The sequence below is a fragment of the Populus alba genome, chromosome 16, assembly GCF_005239225.2.
Source record: "Populus alba chromosome 16, ASM523922v2, whole genome shotgun sequence".
Lineage (NCBI taxonomy): Eukaryota > Viridiplantae > Streptophyta > Magnoliopsida > Malpighiales > Salicaceae > Populus > Populus alba.
In genome coordinates this window covers 15,447,245-15,472,668 of record NC_133299.1, presented here as the reverse complement: position 1 = coordinate 15,472,668, position 25,424 = coordinate 15,447,245, and the positions used below count along the sequence as shown (strand labels likewise).

Here is a 25,424-nt window from a genome sequence, read left to right as displayed (position 1 = left end):
TTGCATATAGTTGCATAAAAATCATCCAGGCATATTTTTTTATTAAAATTTTCTTATCAAATTATAATAAGTTTGTATTAATATTCAATCCTATGAATATAAAAATATATGTTTTTACAAGAAAATAAATACATAAACAAAGAAGGGAGATTTAACTGGAGAAATCACTATTTTAAGTGAATGACCGACATGGAAAATTGCGAAGGGAACAAGCCTTCTGGCAAAAATAATTTCCTCGGTATTCGTTCATTAAACTGGGCCAACCTACGCGACAGTAGTACATATACAGGTGTGCAAGATGGCACCCAAACTTTGCATTTTATCAATTTAACCCTTATATTTAAAGTTTACTCATCATTATTCTCCATTTGGCGTCCTCAAATAAGTAATTTATTTTATCTATACCCCTTTGGCTTAATTTATTTTCAAGCTACCATTTAAAGTAAATCATTCTGAAAGGAAGAATGATGTGAAGTATAAGATTCAGGAATAGGACGGAATTATTACATGGGAAATTATTGTAAGTGAAATTTATAATGAGGTATTTGATGTGTAAATAAATAGAATAGTAAATTATCTGTAAAGAGAAATAAAAGAGTGTGTTATGTTTATTTAATTTGTCAATAAAATAAGAAGAGAAATTAAAATGATGATATTTCTTGGAGGTTGAATTTTATATTTAGTGCTTGGAGAATAGAATTTAATTTTCAAAAACATGGGGTAATGATGAGAAATTATCCCCTTAAATAATTCATATAAATAAAACCAAACAAACTTAAATTCCATTACCATAAAGTTTAACGTCCCATAAACTCCTTCGCAAACAATAAACACAGACAGAAGAAAATAACAATGATCATCTAAAATTTCAGATACGTAGAAGATAGCAACAACATAGGAGAGACTCGCTCGAGTGGAAACCGGGAAATTGCAGCTCCAGCTGTCACTTCACTTAATCCTGCTTCATAAAAATTGAAGGAAATATTAGTGAGAAAACTATACTCTCTTCTCAAGTAGTAGGGAAAAAAATACTTAAATATATATAAACCGATTACACACACGATAGCGAAGACAAGATCGAGGTTGTGAAAAATGCAAACCTGGAGCAGTCAATGGAGGCGCTAATACGGTAATGAATGTTAACATTGCAGATGCGAGGGAGATCAGCTGCGAACCTGAAATTGACTATACCATACTGTTTGGCGGTTGTTTTCAAGCAACTACAAGTGTCACGGCGGTCCTTGGTGGTTCTAGCGGCGTTGTTGACATTCCGAACTCCTCTGCAGCAACTGGGAGGAACACTCCCACCGTTCTTAAAGTAGCCAAGGCACGTTGCCAAGTCAACTTTCACAGTATGACATGGTATCGAGGCTTCAATGTTCAACATGGGGGCAGTGACCACCATGCATAGCAAGAGAGCACAGATCAGCCTAGCATTAGCCATGCCTTGATTTTCCAGAGGTATGCTTTAGTTGAGAGAGAAGGAGAAGTGCGATTTATGTAGAAGAAGTACTTGTGAGTGTGAAGACAAGTTGTCTGCCTGAATTAATGACGGAGAATTGAGACCACTAAAAAAAAAAGCATTGCATTAATCGCAGCTACAGCATTGCTCATCTTGTAGCTCTTGATTATTGCTGACCATTTTTCTCTTAGGTTCTCCAGTAAACAAAAATCTTGATTTGCTAACTACTATTTGACCTTGCATTTTCGTGTTTTCAATTACCTCGGATAATCCATCACTTCTATTTAGATTACTTACAATTTGATTTTTCAAAAACAAACTATATATTAAAATTAATTATCATCTTACTTGTTATTATCTCAAACACGACACCATTATTTTACTCTTTGTTTCTTTTTCTTTGCAAATGTCAAGTGCTATCTGACAAAGCTTTTCAACCTCTTTAAATTGCAATATACATGAGCCTCAGCTATATATACCGGCATGTCTCATTAACTTGATGATATGTTTTTAAACAAAAATGTTTCTATATTAAAGGTAAAAGAGAGTAAAGATGATTAATTCATTTATTTTTTTATTTATTTTTAAACAGTATAATTGATTTTAATTAGGGAGTTAGTGTACTTACATGGTAAATTTAATTACTGTATAGTTGATAACATTTGTGGGGCAATGGAGTTTTTCTTGGTTTTTTTTTTTTTTTGGAAATAAATCGATATATTGAAAGGGCTAACCAGAAGGTAGCCAAAAACAAGATACATGAAAAAAAAAATCACAATAACAAAAAGCAAACACAAAAAGAAAGGAAAAGAAAGTCAACAGATACATAACCGAAAAAGGACATTAGGAATGATGAAGCTGATACGCCATGCTAAAAGCCTTTATTTGGTGTTAGACCAATCTATAATACCTTCAGGACCCATAATTAAAGAAGTGCCAGTAGCCATGAAGAACTTATCTGCAGACTTGAGCCAATTTAAGAGGCGATAAAGAATTAAGGAGAAAATATCTTTGAAAGTTGCAGTTCCATCATTGAAGATTACCTTGTTCCTCATAAGCCATATACTCCAGCTAACACAACAAGAAAGCATAGACCAAGCCTTACGCTGGAATTTTCCGAACACTAGGTTGGGCCATTGATGTAAAAGATCATCCACACAGCAGGGAAGGCAACCACTAATACCCCACCAATCCAAGAATTTCATCCATAATTTCCACACTGGTCTACAATGGAGGAGAAGATGATTTGAAGTCTCAATCTCATTTTCACAAAAGATACAAAAGGCTTGATCAACTGGGATTATATTACGGCAAAGTAAGAAATCCTTAGTGCACAGTCTATTCTGAACAGCTAGCCAAAGAAAAGATTGAACCTTAGGGGGGACCCCTTTTTGCCATATCGAAGCCTTGAAAGTTCTAAGCCCTGGATTCACAATCCTGTCAATAAGTAAAGAACAAGTTTTAACTGTATACCCTCCATCTGTTGAAGAAGACCAGACTTTTTTATCTAAAGTTGTTGCCTTTATTCGAAAGCTTTCTAGAGATGAGAGAAGGTAGACGACCTGCTCAGTTTCAAAGAGGAACAATTGTCTCCTCCAAGCTAACTCCCACTTCCATTCTCCTTGCTCCCAAATTCCCATGTCAGCAATTGTGGCATTCGGTTTAGTGGTAAGAATGTAGAGTCGTGGGTAGATGACTTTCAATGGAGAGCTATCAAACCAAACATCAGACCAGAATCGAGTCAGAGAGCCATTTCCCACTACAAATCTGCAATTATTGGCTAAAGCTGAAGAGACAGAGTCTGTTGAGGTCATAAGGGATGTTATATCCCTCCAGATACAAGACAATCTTCTACTAAAAATAGGGAAACCATTTTCAAACACCGGCTTGAATTTGTTGAATATCATCTTCTTCCACAGCTCATTACCAGGAAGAGAAAGCCTCCAAATCCACTTGAAAAGCATTGCTTTATTCTTGGCTATCAATGACCCAATCCCGAGGCCACCCCTATCCTTATCTCTAACAACCACGCTCCATTGGACTTTGCAAATTTTTCTCATTTTGACAGTTCCCGACCATAAGAATTTGCGTTGGATGGAAGTAAGTAAGCGACACACACCTTTTGGCATAAGGAAGATGGACATGAAGTACAAAGGAAGGGAGTTCAACACACTTTTGATAAGGCAAATACGACCGGCCATGCTTAACATTCTCCCTTTCCACGAAGTGAGTTTCTTTCGAAACTTATCAATGACGGGTTTCCATGTTGAAATCCTTCTAGGGTTAGACCCCAAAGGCATTCCCAGGTAATTACATGGAAGAGAATCATGCCTGCAGTAAACTGATTTTGCAAACTCATCCAAACAAGAGTCATCAACATTGATTCCTATAAGAGAACTCTTAAAAAAATTAATGTGCAAGCCTGAGCATAGAGCAAACCACCTTAAGACTCTTTTAACTGACTGGAGGGCATGCAAACTAGCTGGCATAAAGACAAGAGTGTCATCTGCATATTGAAGGTGACTTAAGAAGTTATTGGAGCCAAAATCAATACCCTGAAAGATGTCTGAGGATGCCGCACGTTGGAAGAGAACAGATAGACCTTCAACAGCAATATTAAAAAGAAAGGGAGATAGGGGATCACCTTGCCTAATACCTCGCCCCACTTTGAACTCTGGGGAAGGAGAGCCATTGACTAAGACTGAAACCTAACTAGTAAACAAGCAGGAGGAAATCCACCCTCTCCATTTAGCACCAAAACCCATGTAAGTCATCACCTCATCAATGTAATCCCATAGAACTGAATCAAAAGCTTTTTGGAAATCAACCTTGAAGATGAGACCTGATCTTCGACTTCTTTTTAGATCATAAACCACTTCATTAGCTACCATAAAACCATCAACAATTTGTTTGTCTGCTATAAAAGAAGTCTGATTGTCACTAATCAAGTTGCCTATTACTTCCTTTAATCTGTTGGACAAAATCTTCGCAATAATCTTGTAAATACCATGGATCAAACTAATGGGGCGATACTCTTTGAATTCCATAGTAACCTTTCTTTTCGGTACCAAAGTGATATAGGAGAGGTTAACCCCTTTTGGCATAGACCCTGTTCTAAAAAATTCAGTGATCAGGTCCAATAAGTCTTCTGCAATAAAATCCCAAGCGAGCTTATAGAATTTAAAATTGAAACCGTCTGGACCAGGACTCTTAGAACCATCACAATCCCACACACATCTTTTAATTTCATCCAATGTCACATCTCGCTCTAGCCAAAGAGACAACTTTGAATTTAACCTTTTAAAACCTACTGGACCCATCTCTGCTTTCTTCCCAATTGGAGCTCTATACAGATTATAAAAATAATCAACAGCAGCAGATTTGATTTCTGGTAATGACCGGAGTTCAGCCCCCTTATGATTGATCATCATAATATGAGATTTAGCTCTTCTGAAGTTAGCTATCAAATGGAAAAACCTGGTATTACGATCCCCTAGCTTGCACCACAACTGTCTAGATCTCTGCCTCCACTTGCATTCAACTCTATTACTGTAGGTCCATTTATCCTTTATAAGAGATTCAAGCTTGAGGTGATCTGAGGGACATAGAGGATCAGCCTCCTGTTTTCTCTCTAGATCATCAATTTGGGAAATCACAACTTGAAGCTTGTACTCATGTTTTTTAAGGTTTCACGTGTCACATTACCATGACATTGGAGGATAAATTAGGTTTTGGCTAAAAAAAACCTGCTCCGTTGATCGTGCACGAATTTGGACCACCCCTGTGGTTCATAATTGAGACAGAGAGAGGACAAAACAAGAAGCCAAATCGGTGACCGGGGCAAGGGCCGCCGTTAGCTTTTAAAGCCTTTGAAAATGCAGCCAATAGAATGGGAGACAGCTGCCAATCAAACTTTGTAAACATCAAAGAAAAGGTGTCTTCCATGCTCTCTGAAAGGATAAATTTCTATAAATAAATACTCTTGAGACTATAAATACATATTAGTTAATTAAGATATAGTTTAAATTTTAAATTTAAATCAGGATGAAAAGATATTATTTAATAAAAGTTATTAACTTATCATTTGTATATCTTTCTGGCTCAAGTGGTAGAAAAAAAGACATACTTGTCACCTACTAACAATTAATAGGGAGATGAAAGGGTATAAAAACTTCTAAGGTGTGACCTTATGCTGCTTTTAGGACTGTAATTGTAGTTATTTTCTAAAGTAATTTTTATTTAAAAATATATTTAAATAATATATATATTTTTTAAATAATATATATATTTTTTTAAAAAATATATTTTTGATATTATCACATTAAAATAATCTAAAAACATCCAAAATATAAATTTAAAGTAAAAAATTATAATAAATACTAATTTTTTTTAAAAAAATACTTTTAAAACATAAAAATAAACAATGCATAGTTAGCTCTTCTTTTCTTTCTCCCCGGTCTATAGCTTTAGTAAAATTTTTTAAAGGAATGATAACCACAAATAATTAGTAATTAATCGTTCCAATATGGTTTTACATATTTTTGTTGAAAAAAATTGTGATTAATAAGCTAAAGACTGGTATTTGGTTATGTGTGACTTTATTATAATTGAGGCATGGGCAAAATGAAAAAATAATACTTATTTTTTATATGTTGTTATACTAAGTATGGGAAAAATATATGATATCTTTGAGCGTTGATTGTAATTCTATAATATCATACGAAAGTTATTACAATTTACGTACATTGTTGAAAATAATGAAAGAAATTATTAATATATTTTGAAATATTATTAGCAAAATATTATTAATTTCGTTTTAAGGATATAATTATTCAATAACTTAAAATGTGAAAAACTATGGTCGTTTCCATCTTTCCTTGCGAATTCCCGTTACTTGAAAACTTAAAATTTAAAATTAATTCAATATTAAAGAAAAAAATAATATAAAAACTTGTTTTTTTATAAAAAAATAAAATATGTGAAATTGAGTCAACCAACCAAACTTTGAAGTTATGGATGTCATCAAATTCAATATATTTTTTTTATTTCATAAATTATTTTTCTTTTAATAGATTTTTATTTATATGACAATAAAGTTTATGCAATTTTTTTTATCAAAAGGTTTTTTTTTAAAGGAAAAAAAAGTCATGACAAGCATGTATTGAGATAGTAGAAGTAAATCGTTGATAATAAAGGATGAAATTATATTTTTAAAAATTTAAGTTAAATAAAAAATTAGAGCATTAATAACAAATGATAAATTTATGTTTTTTAAAAATCAAGGATGAAAAACACATTAAAAAAAACAATAGATTAAATATTGTGGTTTAACTCATCGAATTTGTAATCTAGATTATAAAATTAACATCATCATTTTTTTTATATAAATATGTATTTAAAAAATACTCAAAAAATAGCCTAACATCATAGGTTTATGGCCTAGCACACTAGGCCTTTGGAAGGAACAATCCAGGCACACGGGCCTTAAAGCTATACAAGCCTTGGCTTGTTTTTCTCTCATTTAAAGGAGCAGATAATCGTCAGTCCCTTCAAAAAAAAATAGAGATGATGCTTCGCTTGATAAGGTAGAGACCCATTTAGCAGCTTAATAAAACCCAAAAGAAAGTTCAAATCACAAAATTAAACTGAAAAGATTTTATTATCCTAGATCTAAATCTATTTTTTAAATAATATTAAAATTCTAAATAATCACTATAAGACTCTTTTCATCTCTTTTCGTGGAATTCACATAATAAAACTTATTATCACTAATTTCAATTATTTTGATGGTTAAAATAGATATAAATAATAATTCTCTCTCTAAACTATAACACAAAAGTCCTCTCTCTCCTCTCATGAAAAATAACTAAAAATAAAGGAAATAAACTTTGATACCAAAATGAACTTTATAAAAACTAAAGGGACCAATCACCTATAAATCAAAAAATATAAAGGATTAAAATAATTTTTAAAACAAATTAGGTTCAAAATAGCTCAATTGGGCAAAAATAAATGAGGATCAAATTGAAAATTTTAAAAAATTTAACTACTTCAAAATGGAGTTATTTGCGAGAGAATGAACAATAATCATGCTATAGTATTTTGGCCACAATGCTTGGTGTTAGTTAATTTAAACGTACCAATATATTCATGAACTAAACCAACATGAATATTACAGCTTTTATAAATATGAATACTTCTTTGAACATGGAAACTCATTGTTCATGGATAAATAAAAATCATTTAAACATAAAAAACAACAAAAACTAAAGTACACATATAATAATGAATTCAAAATTGTAACCAAGTCACCGTTTATTAATTTTAACACCGAATTCATAACTACAAAATTTCTCCGATACTTTTCTAAGTGGTGATAAAAAGATTGGAATTTGAAAATAAAAAGATTGGAATTTGAAATGCCAATGTCGATGGCCCGAAATGGCTGCTGCTGCTGTGCTCTTGGGACCGTTGCCTGTCCTCAAAGTGTACATAAAGTATACGGTGTTGATATTATTTTCTGACTGGATAATTAAGCGAGCGGCCCTACAACAATAATTCATTAATTCGATAAAACTCGACATTAATTTATTTCATTAAAATTAAAATATTAATTATTGACTTGTGCTAAAGAAATTTAAATACTTTTTAAGTGTTTTGGTTGTCAAGATCAAGTATGAATTGATAGATTTGTGGATTATTTAAGAAACTTAATTTATAATATTTCGGGTTTCATGAAACTACAAAGAGTTTACAACGAAATTATTAGCGTTATTTAGCTCTGATACTTAAAAGGGCGGTAAAGATTATTTCGCAGAAAAAATTACGAATATAGATCAAATATTTTATGTATTCTTCAATTATGAAGTTCTTGACCTTTTATCTATTCAATTGAATATTGTAAAAAGATTTTAGGGTACATTAGTTATTATTATCGTCGCAAGGATTTGTATATTCTTCCATTCAATGCTTTCAATTTCAATTCAGTACATTAACATCCACAACAGCCATATTATATAAATAAGAGATGGAAAAAACAAAAAAAAGGGGAGGAATATTAGATAACCATAAAAATAACATCAACAAAATAGTAGAAATTTATTTTCTTAACATATTGCATAACGCCAAAAGATACATGAAACGACGCATGATATTCATTAAATTAAAAAAAAAAAAAAGACAACGACACAAGACTGAGTGTGGGGCTCGCCCTAGTGGAGACCCATCAACAGAGGCAAACACCTACTTTATTATGATCACGGTGCAATCAGATGGATGATGCTCGATTTTGCTCCCCTCACTTAATGCTGCATCAGACGAAAATGACGTTAGAGAACACTCTCGAAGCAGGAAAAGTGATTTGCAAATTTATTGGACGTTGATGTATAACAATTATTTTGTTTAATATACAAGATTTAATACATGAAACGAAGAATAAGATAGAAGTTATAAAGTGCAAACCTGGCGCAGTTGGTGGATGTGCTGATCTTGTACGGAATATTAACACGGCAGAGACCAGGGAGAGCCGCCGCGTTAGCAGCATTGACCCCACCAATTTGAGTGGCGGTTGTTTTAATGCAATTACAAGCATCCCGGCGATCTTTAGTGGTTTTAGCAGCATTGTTGAGAGCCCCAACTCCTTTGCAGCAAGGGTCAGGAACTTTACCGCCATTTCTTAGGTAGCCGATGCACGGTGCCAAGTTACTGGCCACAACACCACATGTCAAGGCTTCAACGTTCAACATGGGGGCGGAGAGCACCATGCACAGCAAGAGAACACAGACAGACTTAGCACCAGGCATGTTTGATAGGTTAGGGAAGGCTTGAAAGAACCTCTTTTTTTCTCGAGTGTTTGAGAGTGAAGGACAAGTTCTCGAGTGAAGGTGATTATAGGTGTCTAGCAGGAGTGGTGTTTATATAGAAGAAGTTAGAATGAAACTACGACAATGAATTCTAGTTGGCTTGTTGTTGGCCTCATTTAATGACTCCGGATGGAAATTCACCTTGTAAATTGAAATTAATTAATTAATTAAGAACTTAAAACGAGGGGTAGGAAAAGAAGAAGTTTTAGAGAGAGAGAAACAAACATGCCTTGACACTTAAAATTAATTAAGAAGTCAAAGGCTAATTGTTATTAATAATAAGAGTATGTTTGATGTGTTGTGCTTATTGTTTTATGATAGAAAGAATGATGGAAATAACAGATAAAGTGAAGATATAAATATGTTTAGTAAAAAAAAAAAATAGAGATACAACAAAAAAAATATATGCCTGCAATAATTTTTTAGGGAATTTATATATTTTCAAAGTAGGAGATTCAAAGATAATATATCTACAAAGACAATACTTTTTAATTTTTATTTCTACCATATCCTTATAAAACACTCAATTATAAATTATCAAAATAATAAAAGCTAATTTAATAGTTAATCCGGGGCAAAGCCTGAATTACTAATAGAATTGACCATTAACATGGATCAATATAAAAAAATATTATTATTATAGATTTAAAGCTTGACTTAAGGGTCAAATAGGGGTCACGAGTGAGGAAAATCAACCTGAGTCGACCTAGGTTAATATAAAATAAAAGTGGTTATTATAATAGTTTTAAAACCTGATTTGAAAGTCAATCCGAGGTAACATCCTAGTCACAAATTAGAAGAGTCAACTCAGGTTGATTCATGTTAATGTAAAGATAAAAGTAGTTCTTATTATAATTTTAAAATTCGATTCAGAAGTTAACCCGAAACAAGATTCAGGTCGCAGGTTAAGAGGATCAACACTACTGGACACGAGTCAATATGCAAATAAAGGTAGTTATTTTAATATTTTTAAAACCCAACTCGAAAATTGATCGGAGACAAGATTTGAATCGTGGCTTGGGATGGTCAACTTGTTGACACAAGAATTTTTTTTCAAAATTTAACTGCTTTTTGACTTATGTTTTATCCCAGGTTGACTTGGGTTTTTGACCGGGTTAGGTCGAATCAATATTTCTTTAATTGTTTCTTAAACTTGGACCAGTTTAGGCCCCAAATCAACCCATCATATCAGTCCTTATTTCATAACAAAGATCTTATAATATTATTAATTTCAACACTATAATAAAAATTAAAATAAAAATATCAAATTATTTTTTTATAAGTAAGTTTAATAACCATACATAGCTGTCACCATACAAAAACAAATATAAAAATAGTATACCATTACTAAACACAATTTTATTTTAGTCTCATTTATTATTTTGTACCCTTTTATTTCATTATCTCTATCTTTTCTATCTCAATAATTAAACTCTAACTTATAATTGTTAGTTAATCGTGAATACAATCAATTAATTAAATCAAATTTTATCTAAAAACTGTTTTAGTGAGGTTATATTGAGTTTTATGCTCATTCACAGGTGTTCAAAAATATTTCTAAGCAACACCCTAAAAAATAAATAATTGTGGTATTTGGGACGGAGATCGTAGATGATAAAGCTAACGGGTGACCAAATAACACTCATTAATGAACATTAAATGGAACTGGCTAAGTTTTAATTATTATAAATTGATGTGGAAAAAATTATCCCAGTCCAAGTCTTTTTTGAAAGGTTCTTTTCCTTTTTAGTTTCTACCTGTTTTTGGATAAAAAATAAATCGAAAATCATTATTTTTTATACTTTTTAACCTGCTTTTTTAATAATAAAAAAAGGGGATAAACTTTTATTGCAAACAAATATAAGCTACCCATTCATTCAAATGTCAGAAACTCACAAAAGTGTGTGTGTGTGTGTATATATATATAAATCAGAAGGCAGTGCCATCACTTTTTATTTGAACACAGAAAGCAAGAAGCAAGCAAGATAAAGTAGCTGTCTTTCTACCAGTATTTTGTAAAATTTTTAATTTTTTTAATTTTTTGTTAAAATTGAGTGTAGTTTATACTTTTTGAATTGTTTTGATGTGCTGATATTAAAAATGATTTTTAAAAAATAAAAAAATATTATTGGCATGTATTTCGGCACGAAAAGTTATTTAAAAAGTAACCGCTACCACACTGCTAAACACGCTCTAAATCAAGTACTTTTTTTTTTTTATATTTTAAAAATATTTTTTTGAAAAATTGATTTTTTTTTAAAATTAATATTTTTAAATATAAAAAATAATTTTTAAAAAAATATAAAATATTAGTGTAATATCACCTTCCACACACACACACCCTATATCAAGCAACCTACTCCTAGCAGGCAACTGTTTGTCAGCCACAATTTCAAGCGACTAGCAATAAATGCAAGCAAATTCAGTAGCTGACGTGCCACAGTACAGCCATGAAAATGGAGGCAAAGTTAGGTCCCAGGCTCTGCTTCTTGGTGCCTCATTCATGAGTTTTGGACCCTTTTGTCAACTGCGTGTCGGTGTGTTACTGGCCGCTCTTTTTAAATTATTTTTTTATCTACATTTAATATTTTCTCATATATTTCTACCTCTTCATATGTTTTTAAAATACTTTTTAATAATGCTAGTATCAAATAAGAAGTATACAAAAAATATATTACTGTAATTAAGAATTATTTTTGAAAAGTATAAATGGGCATTACCGGTCTTTATTAATGGCCCTCGAGGCATCGAAATCGGTGCCAGTAGAAATGGGACACGGCAGCCGATGCGACAGTGTAACCCAACAGTAAGTGTGTGGGTCCCATGACTTGCAGCATGGGTCAAATGCCTCGAGTAAGATAGGGAGGCACTTGCCAGCTGATAGCAATTAATCACTAGTAGTAGGCGGCACCGATCTTGACACTCGTAGCTCTACATTTTCTGTGGTGAAGTTATTTTTTATTTTAAAAATATATCAAAATAAATTAGTTTTTTATTTTATATTTTACAACATCACCTCAAAATTATTAAAAAAATATTAATCATAGCTCTAATAGTGTCGGTGATGAAATCAAATGAAGATCTCTCTGTCTCTCTCTCCCGGCCTCCTGACCAGTGATAAGTTCAATCAAATCCTATTTGGCTTCTTCTTTCACAGGTCTCATAATTCTTAGGGCAATAAATTGATTGCAGACTTCTTGCAGAAGCAAGTGAACTGGTTCAAGTTCAGAAGTATATGGCGCATGGGAATTGGTCTTTAACAGTGACTGTAAATTCTTTGATTGAAAACAACCACACAGGATTGCATCTCATGAGTGTAATAAGCCAGGAGTGGTAAATTAAGGATTCGGGTGTTTTTCTCTCCAACAATGTCCGAATCATCAGGGCTCAAAGGTGTCCCAGAGTACTTGATCTCTAGAGACAAAATTGGATGCGAAGATTGTTGTTTGGAGTCTCTATTCTACGTGAGAATTGCAAAAATTTGTCACAAATAGAATTAAATTTCAATCTCAGTCAGGTTATAGAAATGCTAAGAAAGCCGCTCATGTTTTATCTGTTGTGTCATAACTGTTGTAAGTTGTTGAATTTTTTCTTTTTTTTCCTTTTTTTTATATTTCTTTTGATACTCCAAAAAAATAAATTATAGGTAATACCTAGTCTATTTGGAATATTATAAAGAAACTTGAATTATTATAAAAAAAAATATAATTTAATTAAAAAAATTAAGATGATATATTTTTAAAATATCAAAACAGTAACAAATTAGATCAACAATAATCAACTCAATGTAACATGTCAAATTCGTTATCTAAGTAACGAGACTCTAATAACCCTATAGAAAACAAATTAATAAAATTAATAAACTTAATTGTTAATTTACCTAGTATTTAATAATGAATTTGAAAACAAAATTAAACTAAAAAACAAGCAAAGTCAATTCATGTTGTCAAACTCAGATCATAAAAACTAAAATAACCTTATAAAAAAATCAAAATAAATTATAAAATTTAATTCTCAAATCAACTCAATGTTGATGGATGAATTTAAAAAAAATTAATTAAAAAAATGACACAAAAAACCATCTAAATCAACCGACCAAATCCTTGACTCAGGTCATGAAATCATGATAAACTTATAAAATACAAACCAAAATAAAACATATAAAACTTAATTCTTATTCAATTCAATATTAAAAGAAAAAATTGAAAAAATAAACCAACTAAAAAATGGATAAAAAAACACTAAGTAAACTAGCCTAACCCACAACCTTATCATAATACTGTTATAAACCCAAATAAAAAAAAAAAATTGTTTTTCCATTAAAAAAAAAAAAAGGGTCTTAATTTTGAAGTATTGATGTTTGGATACTAGGAACAGTAATTTTGGCCAGAATTCGATGATCGTATTGTGATTAATTCAGAACATGCGTATGTAAAAGGGCACGAGTGTATTAATTAGGATAGATTGGACCTTATCCTCTCTTTGATGTCTTGAGTATTATATATCACAAGAACTCTGTCTCCATCTTTAACACACAATCAACAGCTTTTTTCCACATTTACATCATGCATGCACATATTTGGAAGGTTTTGGTTACTATTTATTGAGCTAGCAAGAGAGAGACTTGTTAAATTTTAAATTTATTTTTTATAATTTTCAATTTAAAATTAAAAAAAAAAAGAGAGAGACAGAGACAGAGAGGACACACCAACGACCCTACTTGATGGCACTGTGTACAGTAGCTGATACAACAGTGTAGTGAGCAAAAATGGAAGTACGTGTATTCCATGCTTTGCAACGTGGCTTCCATGGCTTGAGTCAAATAAAAACACGCTATATCCGCCTAATATCAATTAATAGGCCGACGAAATAAGAGCATATGTTTTTTATAAGGACACCACGTGATGTCGATTTTTCTTTAAAAATATATTAAAATATTTTTTTATTTGTATATTAATAAATTAAAAATTACTAAAAAATAAAACAATTTAATAAAACCAAAAAATTCTTTAAAACAGAAGCAAAAACTGTGTCAAACACTCCCCTTCCTTAAGTGTAGTGCAGTGACAATTTCAGGAAAAAAATAAAGATAAAAAGACAATGAGAATAAAAATATTTACTTGTATTTTTTAAAAAGTATAGAAATTTATTCTAAAAATAAATTTATTTTATATTTCTATTTTTTTTAATTAAATACATTGCTATTTATTTTTTTAAATTGAATAAATTTATTTTTTTAGTTGCAATTTCGGTTGTTTTCCGGTCTCCAACCATTTGAAGGATTGTCGAATATAAGTGGGGCGATCATATGTTTCAATTATTATATCAATCATTAAAAATCAATAAAATGTTTATGATTACCAGAGAAATTAGTAAAAAATGTGCTGTTTTTTTTTTATTCAATCTTAAAGTCAACATGTAAGAGAATTTTTTTAAATTTATTTGAATGTGTTAGATCAATGTGGAGGACGAGTATTAGAGTAACATCTTTTTAAAGGAAAAGGCGTGTAGGAAACAATTAAATATTTTTTAAAACTTTTGCGAGACCTTCTCCCTTTTTTTTAATTTCCATTTTAATTTTTATATTTTTGGGAGATTGAAGCTTTTGTCAGATCACGATCAACACTCTGTTATATTAATGTAGAGTGTTATTATAAATTGATATGGTGTAGTTATTAATACTTACAGTTATATATAATTGTTAGATAATTACTAAAAAAAGCATTCTTATAAACTTAAATTTCTAGGTAAAAATAGTTTTTTTTTACATTGTACTATAATTTTAATAATCAAACAATAATGAGTTTTTACACAAATAAATTTAGCTGTATACTAGAACTTTCATATTCAAAGGTTTTTTAAATATGATTATTGAATAAGTTTTGTTTATGTAACTAGTGACAGTTTGTTTTTGCAGTGACTATTAATATTTTACCCAACCTTAATTATATGGTGTTTGGTTATAAAATAAATCTATGATTTGGTTTATGTGACCTGTCAATAAATGAGGTGTGACCTTAGTTTTTAGTGAAGTAAATTTTACATGTTTGTAGTGATCCACACATCCTATGTTTTTTTTCATCAATTTTTTTTTTATTGTTAAAAAAACACACAGACCAAAACAAACTTTGAAATTTTCCTTAATCCAAGAAACAACTGTATGAATAAAAAAAGCTAAAAATTGTCTCTAAGAATTTGGAGAGTCTGCATGTGCATAAATCTACATCAAACGTGCTTGATGTCAACTACAGAAGACCAATTTTTTTGACCAGTTTTAATGAATTTCTTGATAAGTTATATATCACAAAGTTTAGATTGCAATTATGTGAAATCATTTTCTTTTAATCTTCATACTTGTTTTTCAACTTAAAAAATTTATGAGTTTTTTATTTATTTAGCCTATGGTTCTTGATTCGTGAACAAGAAAAGCATGAATTTGCTCTTTGATTATCATTGTTTTTAAAAAATATTATATTGATCATTTTCATTTTAATATTAATTTATTAAATAATAAAATAGAATGAAACAAATTTATGAATTTAATTACTCTTGTGTTCATAGTTAAGTAATAATTAACAAGTTCATTGTATATAGGTCATGTTCATGAAAATATTACAATAAGTTTAATGAGACAATAAAACCAATATTATAATTTAGATGGTTGTTTTTATAATGAATTAATAATCAAATGCACATAAATATAATTATAAAATAAGAAATTACTATATTTTTTTTTAGTCATTTTATTATTAATATCAATTTCAATCACAAGTTTTAGCTAAATATATATTTTAATTAAACTTATTTTTTTAAAATTACCATTACAAAAACTACTATAATACCAAACATATTTTATTAAAAATGATTATATTACATATTGGCTAACGTAACAAATGGATTTGCACATTATATATTTTAGTATATATAATGGACATGAAAATACCTGATGAACAATTTTATAGTAAATACCAAGAAAAATTATTATTTTGTTTTTTTTTAAAAAACATCAAAATAATATCTTTTTAAGATTTTTTTATTATTATATTGTAATTATATAAAAAAGTAAAAAAAATGTATTTTGATGAGTTTTAAATTAAAAAAACTTTCAAACACACACTAAATAAATACATGTCCGGGACGTTCTCTTATCATCGTTTTTCTTCAATAAACTATTTATTAAACTTTTTTATTTTTAAAAGGTGAACAAAAAAATGTATAATTTAAAACTTACAAGAACAATCAAACAAAATAAAACTAGAGACTGATCCCATTATAATTATATTATCCTTCGGTGCCGTGACGTTTTGGTTTCTTCTTCCACAACCTGAAGTGACTATTACTTTAATTACAATATTTCATTTTATGTAATTAATAGAGTGTTTGAAAGTGTGATAACGGTTACTTTTTAAATAATTTTTAGTGCTAAAAAGCATGTCAATAATGTTTTTTTATTTTTTAAAAATTATTTTTGGTATCAACGTATAAAAACGATCTAAAAAGTACAAATACATTTAATTTTAACAAAAAAAAATTGAAATTTTTTAAAAAATAATTTTGACCGTAATGCAAAACACGCACTAAACTATATAAATAGAAATCACTCTGTTAATTAAAAAAAAGAAAAGAAAAAAAGAAGAAGGTGGAAGTAACCACGACACTCTCAATCACACCACCAGTCACCGGCCTACCATTCCACGAGCACCATCGAAGAAATAGACAAGGAAATTCGTGTCCAAGGAATAGCCATGCTGCTGTCTCATCCATGGCAGGGCCAAGCTTTTCTTCAACACGATTCCCAACACATAATTGCGAGAGAGATGAAGGAAGAAGATGCACGACACCGGCTCCGAGGCCAGAAGGAGTAAAGGAAACGGGCACACGTAACATCAGCCTGATACGTTTCAAGAATTTATTGCATCATTCACATGCAGCAAGAGGGAGATCAGACCAGTACGTGGTCATCTCTTCTCTTAACTGAGTCTTCAGGCTTTTCTGCCATTAAACCCTAGTACCACTGCTAGGGCCACAGGGTTATCGTGTACGCTAAGTAAATGTGCTGTGATTTTTTATTTTTTATTTTTTTTGTTGATATCTTTCAGGGCTCTGAAAAAGTACTAGGACCCAAGTAAAACTAGCTTTAAGGATTTTCATGGAAGATAAAGCCGTGGGACGGAGATCTTAGGTCATTTTCAGCATCGCATTAGACCATTTTATTTTTTCCAGCGCATGGTTCGGAGATGATGAACATGTAATTGACACACAAGCTTCTCATTAACTCAGAGTCAGTGATGATTTTATGAGAAATTCCAGTTTTTATTTCTCAGACAAAGGGTGGGTTTCTCTCTTCGAAGATAGTTATTTGATCATCTCTCGTGAGCCCAGAAAAGGACTGCCATGAACATCATCGGATTAAAAGTAACAAGGCCCCATGAAGAAGACTTTGAATATACTTTTCATCTCCTCTTTTTAGTTTTATATAATCTGATTTGATACCGATCGACAACTTTGAAAATCTCACAACTAATTACAAGATTGGAGTGGAAACGAATATGCCATAAAAAAAATCTCCGCTCGTGATGGCCTTCTCCTTCTATTTTCCTCCGTAGGATGCTTGTCATGAACTATAATTTTTAAAAATAAAAAAATATATTATTTTAATGTATTTGTAAGTAAATTTATTTTTGAAAAGAACCATTATCATACTCTTAAATACCTTCAAAAACTCAAATCAGAAGAGGGTGGCAGGATCTTGATTTTTATAAGAATTATTATCATTAAATAAAAATAATCGATAAGTAATGCAGAATTTCTGATTAATTTGGGAAATGAAACATTTTATCACCAAGGGCCAAGGGGAGAGGGGAGAGGGAAATGAATCCTGGACCTCAGGGCATGGAGAACTATAGGCCATATGGCCTCCATGCATGCACCATAACTTCTATGGTCTGTTTGGGCCGAAAAAAGCCCATCTAGTCATATAGAGTAACTGTTTAGGCCCAAAGGGCTCTCCAATTCCTATAGCATTCCCAAGCCTTTATCGTGTGAAGCAAAAAACATCTCGACAAGAAGCCTTTAAATCATGTGGCCTTTACATTATCAAGTAGGTCAACAAACCCTTACTAACCATCTTTAGTTCATGGACTGGTTATTTCCCCGTGCTATTGTTGTGGTTTGTATCAAAACTTTTTTAAATATAAAAATATATTTAGAGCATGGAAATCTTGTCAGCATTCTCATTTAATCTGGTATAATGGTTCAAATATGAAAACTATCCATCCCTGACTCTTTGATTAGCCTGTATTTTAAATTAAATTATGTGAAAATTGTTCTAATGTGAATTTATCAATTATACAAGTTTGAAGAAAAAAAAAAAAAATCAGGTTAACTTTAGTTAACCTATAAAACTTGTGACTCGGATTATAAAATTTACTTTGTTGAATTATTATTTTTTATTTTATTAGATGAAGGATTAAATTTGAAAATCGATCAATCAATCTAATACTGAATGATTAAATTCAATAAAAAAACCCAACATTACATGAAGTAATTTGAGAAAAACGATAATAATGTGGGGCAAAAAAACTTCCTATAAAAAAGAGCACAAACGTGTGGGCTTGAGTAGTCCAACGCGACTAGACTGTTACAAAAAAAAAAGGCTCTAGGGCCTGAGTTAGGCCCAAAAAACAATAGACCATAGGTTATTTAGCATTTCAAAGATAATAAGGTTCCTAGTGTCACTTGAACCCTTGATCTTTAAGCTCAAACTCATGTGCTAACCAATTGAGCTAATAAGAAAAATGTAATAAAACAATTTTAAAAAAATATATTAACCTAGTTTAGTAACCCAAGACCTAATTCTTGCTAGATAACCCAATACATAGAATTTCAAAAATACTCACTAGTTCTATCTCAAAAAGAGAAACAAAAATAATAAATAACTTTCTTAGTTTGACCTAAAAAAGCTAGGATTACTAAGTTGTCGGATTAACCAAAGTCTATTATTTTTATTCAAAGTGTGATCTTTTTATTTAAAATAAAATCATTAGTGCTGGCTTAACCACCTTTGAACCATATCTGGTTAGGTTAATTAAAGTCAACCTGGTAAAGCCAATGTCAAAATTGGTTCAACTTATGTAAGGTTTTAAGTTACAAGGTTTTTTATTCAAAATGTTATGCCAAATTGGATTTAATAATTATAAACTTTTCATGAAGAAAAGGTTAACCAATCCATTTCAGAATGAAAATAGGATGATATGGTAAGGAAAAGCTCCATGTGAGTATCTCTAAAAATAAAAGCAAGATTTTATTATATATAGTATAATACCCTAACTCATATATTTTGGGCTAGAGTATTATAAGAACAATTTACATATAATCTTATTTTGGAATAAGTAGGATAAAAAGTAGGCCCATATATATATATATATATATATATATATATATATATATATATATATATATATATATATAAAAGAAAAGATGAAACCATAAAGCTTATTTACTCCAGTTTTACAAACTTCATGATAATTTAGAGAAAATAAATCATAAGAGCCACATGTTTTTCGATACATGCAGAGAAGAGAAGTGAAGTGGATTGACCTTGAAGGATTGAAATTTCATTTTATTTATCTTGACTTCAAGCTCCATGTGAATAGGTTTTTTAAGCTACGATTTTAGACTTTTGTTGTTTAAAAAATGAAGGTAAGTAAATCTTCATACATTCTATTATTTTTAAGAATGTTTTATCAATTGATTTATGAAAGAAAGTGTTTTGGAATATATTTGTAAATGGTTGTATGATGGTTCTCAAATGGTTATGAATGAAGTAATGATCCCAGGTGAGTGAGGTTGTTGACACTAGAACTAGTTCTAATATCTTGCTAATTCGTTATAATAATTGACAGTTGCCCTTGCCAACAAGTTGTGATAGTTGATAATAGGTATAATATAATTATAGCAATTTGATAATGAATGACATCTTTTGGCATGTTATTAAACATTTATTATTAATAGTTTTGAGGACTTGTAACATGATTTTTAATATTATTTTTTTTTGTGGGATTTTTATCATGTTTAAGACTTGATGTTGTTAAGTGATCATTTATGAAATTCAAAAATTTAATACTTTTTGGTTTAGCATTTATGGTTTTTAGTGAACTTTGTAAAGTTAGCATTTATATTATCACCGATTGAATGGAGATGGTACATGCATGTCTATACCTAATTTTGAAGGCATGACATAGTGAAATCAAAGCAATGGTTAGTAACATTTGGATTAGTCATTAGACCAAATATTATTAAATTTTAGGTCAGTTATTAAACTTTAAACTTGTTACTAAAGTTAAGGCAAAGTTACAGGAACTTGTGTAGACTATGATAAATTAGGTAACAATAATATGATTACATTGGATTGCCTAGATATTAATAGATTGTAATTCAAACTTTGGACTAGATATTATCGTTCTCGAAAGGTTTTCTAGAGAATCGTCTTAAATTTGTACCCTTTTTTTCACTTACTTGTAGTTTAGATCCCAAAAGGACTCATTCAAATGACTCTGCTTGTTTTTTTTTTTTTTTTAATTTTATTTTAAAGCATTCAAGTAGTTTTTAGGACCAAATTAATTTAGATTGTTCTACAAACTTTTGACGAGGCAGTATCTTTCTAAAAAAGGTTTCTAGTAGATCATATGTATTCATGTTAAGCTCGAGCCCTTCCCTTCACATGTGAATATATTTATAGATTAAAAAAAAAAAAAAAACATAAAAAAAATTAAAATTGTCCTATTTCAAATCATAATTATTAAAGGTTTAACAGAGTACAAAGTCTAAGATTATGAGTCAGGTTTATTTAAAATATATTAAAATAATATCATTTAAAAAAATATTTATTTTTAAAAAAATCACCAAGTTTTAACTAAGAAGACCAAATCATAGATTAATCCACCTTTTTTTTTTTTTTTTTATCTAATTAACTCCTCTTTATATTTTATAGTTTATGAAATTTAGGTTACACAGGTCTTATGTTGATCAATGTATCAAATACGTGAGAGAGGTGTATAAGAGATATAAGAGTGAGAAATATGAACTTTTTTTTTTATTTTTTTATTAAAAAAAATTGTTTGTTATCAATATGAAAGAAGACAGGACTTATCCTTTGCATGCCTAATTTCACTAATTTATTACCCAAACAAATTGCCAACTTACTCTTTTGGATGCATAACTTCTGCCCTTTTCTCTTTATGTTTTTTAGGACCTAAAATTAAATGAAATGGCTGAATTAATGTCACTTTTTTTCTGCTTAATTCAATTGCAATGCATAACAATGTCCCGCTCATTTGCTTCAAAATGTCAACACTTCCACTGCTACTAAGGTAATTCAACAAGACCAAATATTTACATATTGTTTTTGAAATTAGCAACCTAAAAATATATATAAAAAATAAATCTAATTAATACAGCCCAGCATTGACAAGTCACTTATTCAATCGGCCAGCATGTCAACCTAATCCCACCAACCAGTTGACATGTCAACCAGATTGATCACATGTGGCCAACGATTGATCGCACGTGGCCAGCCCTCCGACAACTTGCTGACATGTCAACCTGATCTTCTCTTCTTCTTCTGGACTGGATACAGTTGCCTTAGGTGGATTCAGGCCGCCGTCCCCGTGACTCTACTAAACACCTGATCTACCATGACTGCGTTAGGATCATTTGATTGCCTTTTGCTCACAATCTAACCTTCCCTTGGTTGTCAATGAGTTGTTCTTTGATTTTTTTTTTCTTGGTGCAAAAAAGAAAGCATGCATGTTATCCTACACTACAGGTAATATACACGTGGACATATTTAAGGAAATCTCTTCGCATCTATATTAAATTGTTACAACTCAAACTCCTTTATTTAATGGATTAATTTTGAATTCAATGATTTTGTATGTATATATATATATAAAAAAAAAAAAAAAAGATTAAAAGAAATTCCATTAAACCCAGTTGTAGTCAAGTGAGGGGCGTTCTTAAATAAACTTTAAACAATAATTTTAAGTTTCTTTTATATGACAAACGTTGTGGTATTTATTGGTTTTTTTCTCTTTCTTGTAATTTGTGGTATATATAATCGATATTGTTTTTTATTAAAAAATTAATTTAATTAAAAAATTTAAATTATTAAGTGAGGCTATAAAATATAACTTATATTATTTTTTAATATTCTCGTAAGTGAAAACCCTTCGAACTTATACAGATTTATATTATCTTGTATTTAAATTTTATAAATAAATAAGGATGATGAGATTCAAATTCGTGACAGGTTAGTTAACCAAGCTCTAATATTATATTAAAAAACCAATTTAACCTAAAAGCTTAAACTGTTAGGTAAAGTTTTAAGATATAATTTATTTTATTTTTTAATAGTTTTTTTAAAAAAAAAACGAAAACTCCATGCGTATCATGGTCAGTAAAGATTAAGTTTTTGTTTATAGGATTGAAATCCAAAATCTTACTAATCCTTGGGGGTTAATTCTGTGTTTCTTTAACAAGGAAACTTTAAACAAGGCAGCCATTGTTAATACTCTGAAATTTGTTATGAGAGAAGGGATGATGTGTGTAAGTACATGCATACCCCACAAAGGCTTTGCCTTTTGACGACAGTGCCATGGAATTAATCAAAGATCGAACTTCATCTAAAAGAGACTTACAGACAAACTCACAATTCATTTGATCTGCATGCAGAGCTGACAACCACAGCCACTATAATAATAATAATAATAATAATAATAATAATAATAATAAATAATAATAATAATAATAATAATAATAAAAGGGATAAAAGAAGAAATCGAAATGCCAAAAACTGTACATAGAAGGTTGACATTTGAGATGGTGCACACGTTGTAGTTGACACATCCATACTATTCATTTTAGAAAGTTAGATGGTGTATTTGTTTGGTAGTACGATGGATGGATCATGTTTTTTAAAAATAAGTTTTAATTAAAATAATTTTCTAATAAGTTTTTAGATGAAAAAACAATTTTAAAAAAAATTTTGAAAAGTAGAAGCAAACGAAATGTAAATATAATAAATAAAAAATATCAAGATAATTAAACATTATAATTAATCCTAAGTGATATATGTAATCCTGTGGGGCTAACAATGAGCTAAATGTGAGGATAATTAAGAGAATGCATGAGAGGAGCCGGAGGGCCATGTACGTTAATGGAGAAGAGGACAAAAATTGTTGAATTCAAAGGCATGTGTGCATGCTCTAAATGTCCCAGCATCTTTGGCAGGTTGGTCGGTTCTAATTATAGTTCTAACGTGACTGCCTCTAACTCGCAGGTTGTAATAATAAACGAAGTCTACTCTCTGGTTTGCTAATTGGGTCACTGGCTAAATCCCCTCTGGTATAAATAGCCATCACGATTTCTCCTACTAACACTAAAGCTTTTTGCTCCAATTAGGCCAGCTACCCCGATATCTTCTACTGCTTGTTTCTTAGTAACGACACAAGAACGTAATGGCAATGAAAGCAATGCAAGATTTTGTATTTGTTCAGCTGTATCTTGTATTGAGCTTTCTTCTCCATGGCATCTATGGAGATTATGGTGGATGGCAGGTTGGTCATGCCACATTCTACGGCGGTAGCGACGCGTCTGGCACAATGGGTAAGCTAAAAACAATAGTGTTGTTGTCGTATAAAGTCTTGAATGCTTTAGGTCTAGTGTTTCTTACAAGGTGTGGCGATGGTTGCAGGGGGTGCTTGTGGATATGGAAATCTGTATAGCCAAGGGTATGGGACAAGCACTGCAGCTCTAAGCACTGCCCTCTTCAATAATGGCTTGAGCTGTGGTGCTTGCTTCCAGATACGCTGCAACAATGATCCTGAATGGTGCCATTCCGGTACCATTACTGTGACAGCCACCAACTTTTGCCCTCCTAATTATGCTTTGTCTAATGACAATGGTGGCTGGTGCAACCCCCCTCTCCAACATTTTGATTTGGCACAGCCTGCTTTCTTGCAAATTGCACAATATCGAGCTGGAATTGTTCCTGTACTCTTCAGAAGGTAATTTCAAAACGTCCTTAGTGACATGGTCATGGTTTCAGCCATGACTGCACCCTAGTCTAGACCACCCAGAAGCTCTACTGCTGTAATTACTTAATGCTTGACTAGCTGGAACAGCATCATTTTAGTTTGTTTGTGGTTTTTTACAGGGTCCCATGCGTGAAGAAAGGAGGCATAAGGTTCACCATTAATGGTCATTCTTACTTCAACTTGGTCTTGATAACCAATGTTGCAGGTGCAGGGGATGTTCACGCTGTGTCTATCAAAGGATCTAGGACTGGTTGGCAAACCATGTCAAGAAACTGGGGGCAAAATTGGCAGAGCGACTCGTATCTCAATGGCCAAGGACTCTCCTTCAGAGTCACAACCAGCGATGGCAAGACAGTCACCTGCTACAATGTTGTGCCTGCAAATTGGCAATTTGGACAAACTTTTGCTGGAGGGCAACTCTAGTAAAGCTAAATTAATGTCCCTGGAGATATGTTTCAAGTTGAAAAAAATCTGTAGTTATCTATGTATGTGTGTGTGGCCGGTTATGCTGTGGTAGCCCAAGGCACCGAGGCTTTCAAGTGCTAGTATGTATGTTAAGTTCCCAACTTTGCCAACAACAAATGGCGTGGGCTGGAATAAGAGCACCCTTTCTACCCTTAATATTTTTTGTCTAGTTTAAAAATACAAGTGTTTGATAAAGAAATTGCTTTTGAAAAAACTAATGTTATCTCTGGAAAATATGAAAGATGCATGCCTCCTCTAGCTAAAAGAGTGTTTCACTCATAAACACAGCGATGTCAAACAGACGTTAAATATTGTAGGCATCGTGATGAATCACAGGGGCAACCTTTTCTACCCTTAATATTCTTTGTCTAGTTTTAAAATACAAGTGTTTGATAAAGAAATTGCTTTTGAAAAAACTAGTGTCATCTCTGGAAAATATGAAAGATGCATGCCTCCTCTAGCTGAAAGAGTGTTTCACTCATAAACACAGCGATGTCAAACAGACCTTTAAATATTGTAGGCATCGTGATGAATCACAGG

General features: G+C 31.1%; 3 protein-coding genes across 3 annotated transcripts; 1 reads left to right on the top strand and 2 right to left on the bottom strand.

Annotated features, from left to right (window-relative positions):
• Positions 1-948: 948 nt before the first annotated feature.
• On the bottom strand, positions 949-5,407 carry LOC118035640 (uncharacterized). The gene is made up of 5 exons (XM_035041249.2): positions 5,209-5,407; positions 4,176-5,093; positions 2,373-4,064; positions 1,101-1,446; positions 949-958 (listed from the first exon to the last, which is right to left on the bottom strand). Exons 1-5 carry the CDS (start codon positions 5,405-5,407, stop codon positions 949-951), a joined length of 3,165 nt encoding a protein of 1,054 aa, XP_034897140.2.
• Positions 5,408-8,536: 3,129 nt separating this feature from the next.
• On the bottom strand, positions 8,537-9,360 carry LOC118035611 (non-specific lipid-transfer protein 1). Its single transcript, XM_035041214.2, has 2 exons — positions 8,924-9,360; positions 8,537-8,769 (listed from the first exon to the last, which is right to left on the bottom strand). Exons 1-2 carry the CDS (start codon positions 9,262-9,264, stop codon positions 8,760-8,762), a joined length of 351 nt encoding a protein of 116 aa, XP_034897105.1. The 5' UTR covers positions 9,265-9,360; the 3' UTR covers positions 8,537-8,759.
• Positions 9,361-23,647: 14,287 nt separating this feature from the next.
• Positions 23,648-25,212, top strand: LOC118035613 (expansin-A8). The gene is made up of 3 exons (XM_035041216.2): positions 23,648-23,988; positions 24,077-24,389; positions 24,539-25,212. The coding sequence occupies exons 1-3, from the start codon at positions 23,841-23,843 to the stop codon at positions 24,840-24,842; spliced, it is 765 nt and encodes a 254-aa protein (XP_034897107.1). The 5' UTR covers positions 23,648-23,840; the 3' UTR covers positions 24,843-25,212.
• Positions 25,213-25,424: the final 212 nt, after the last annotated feature.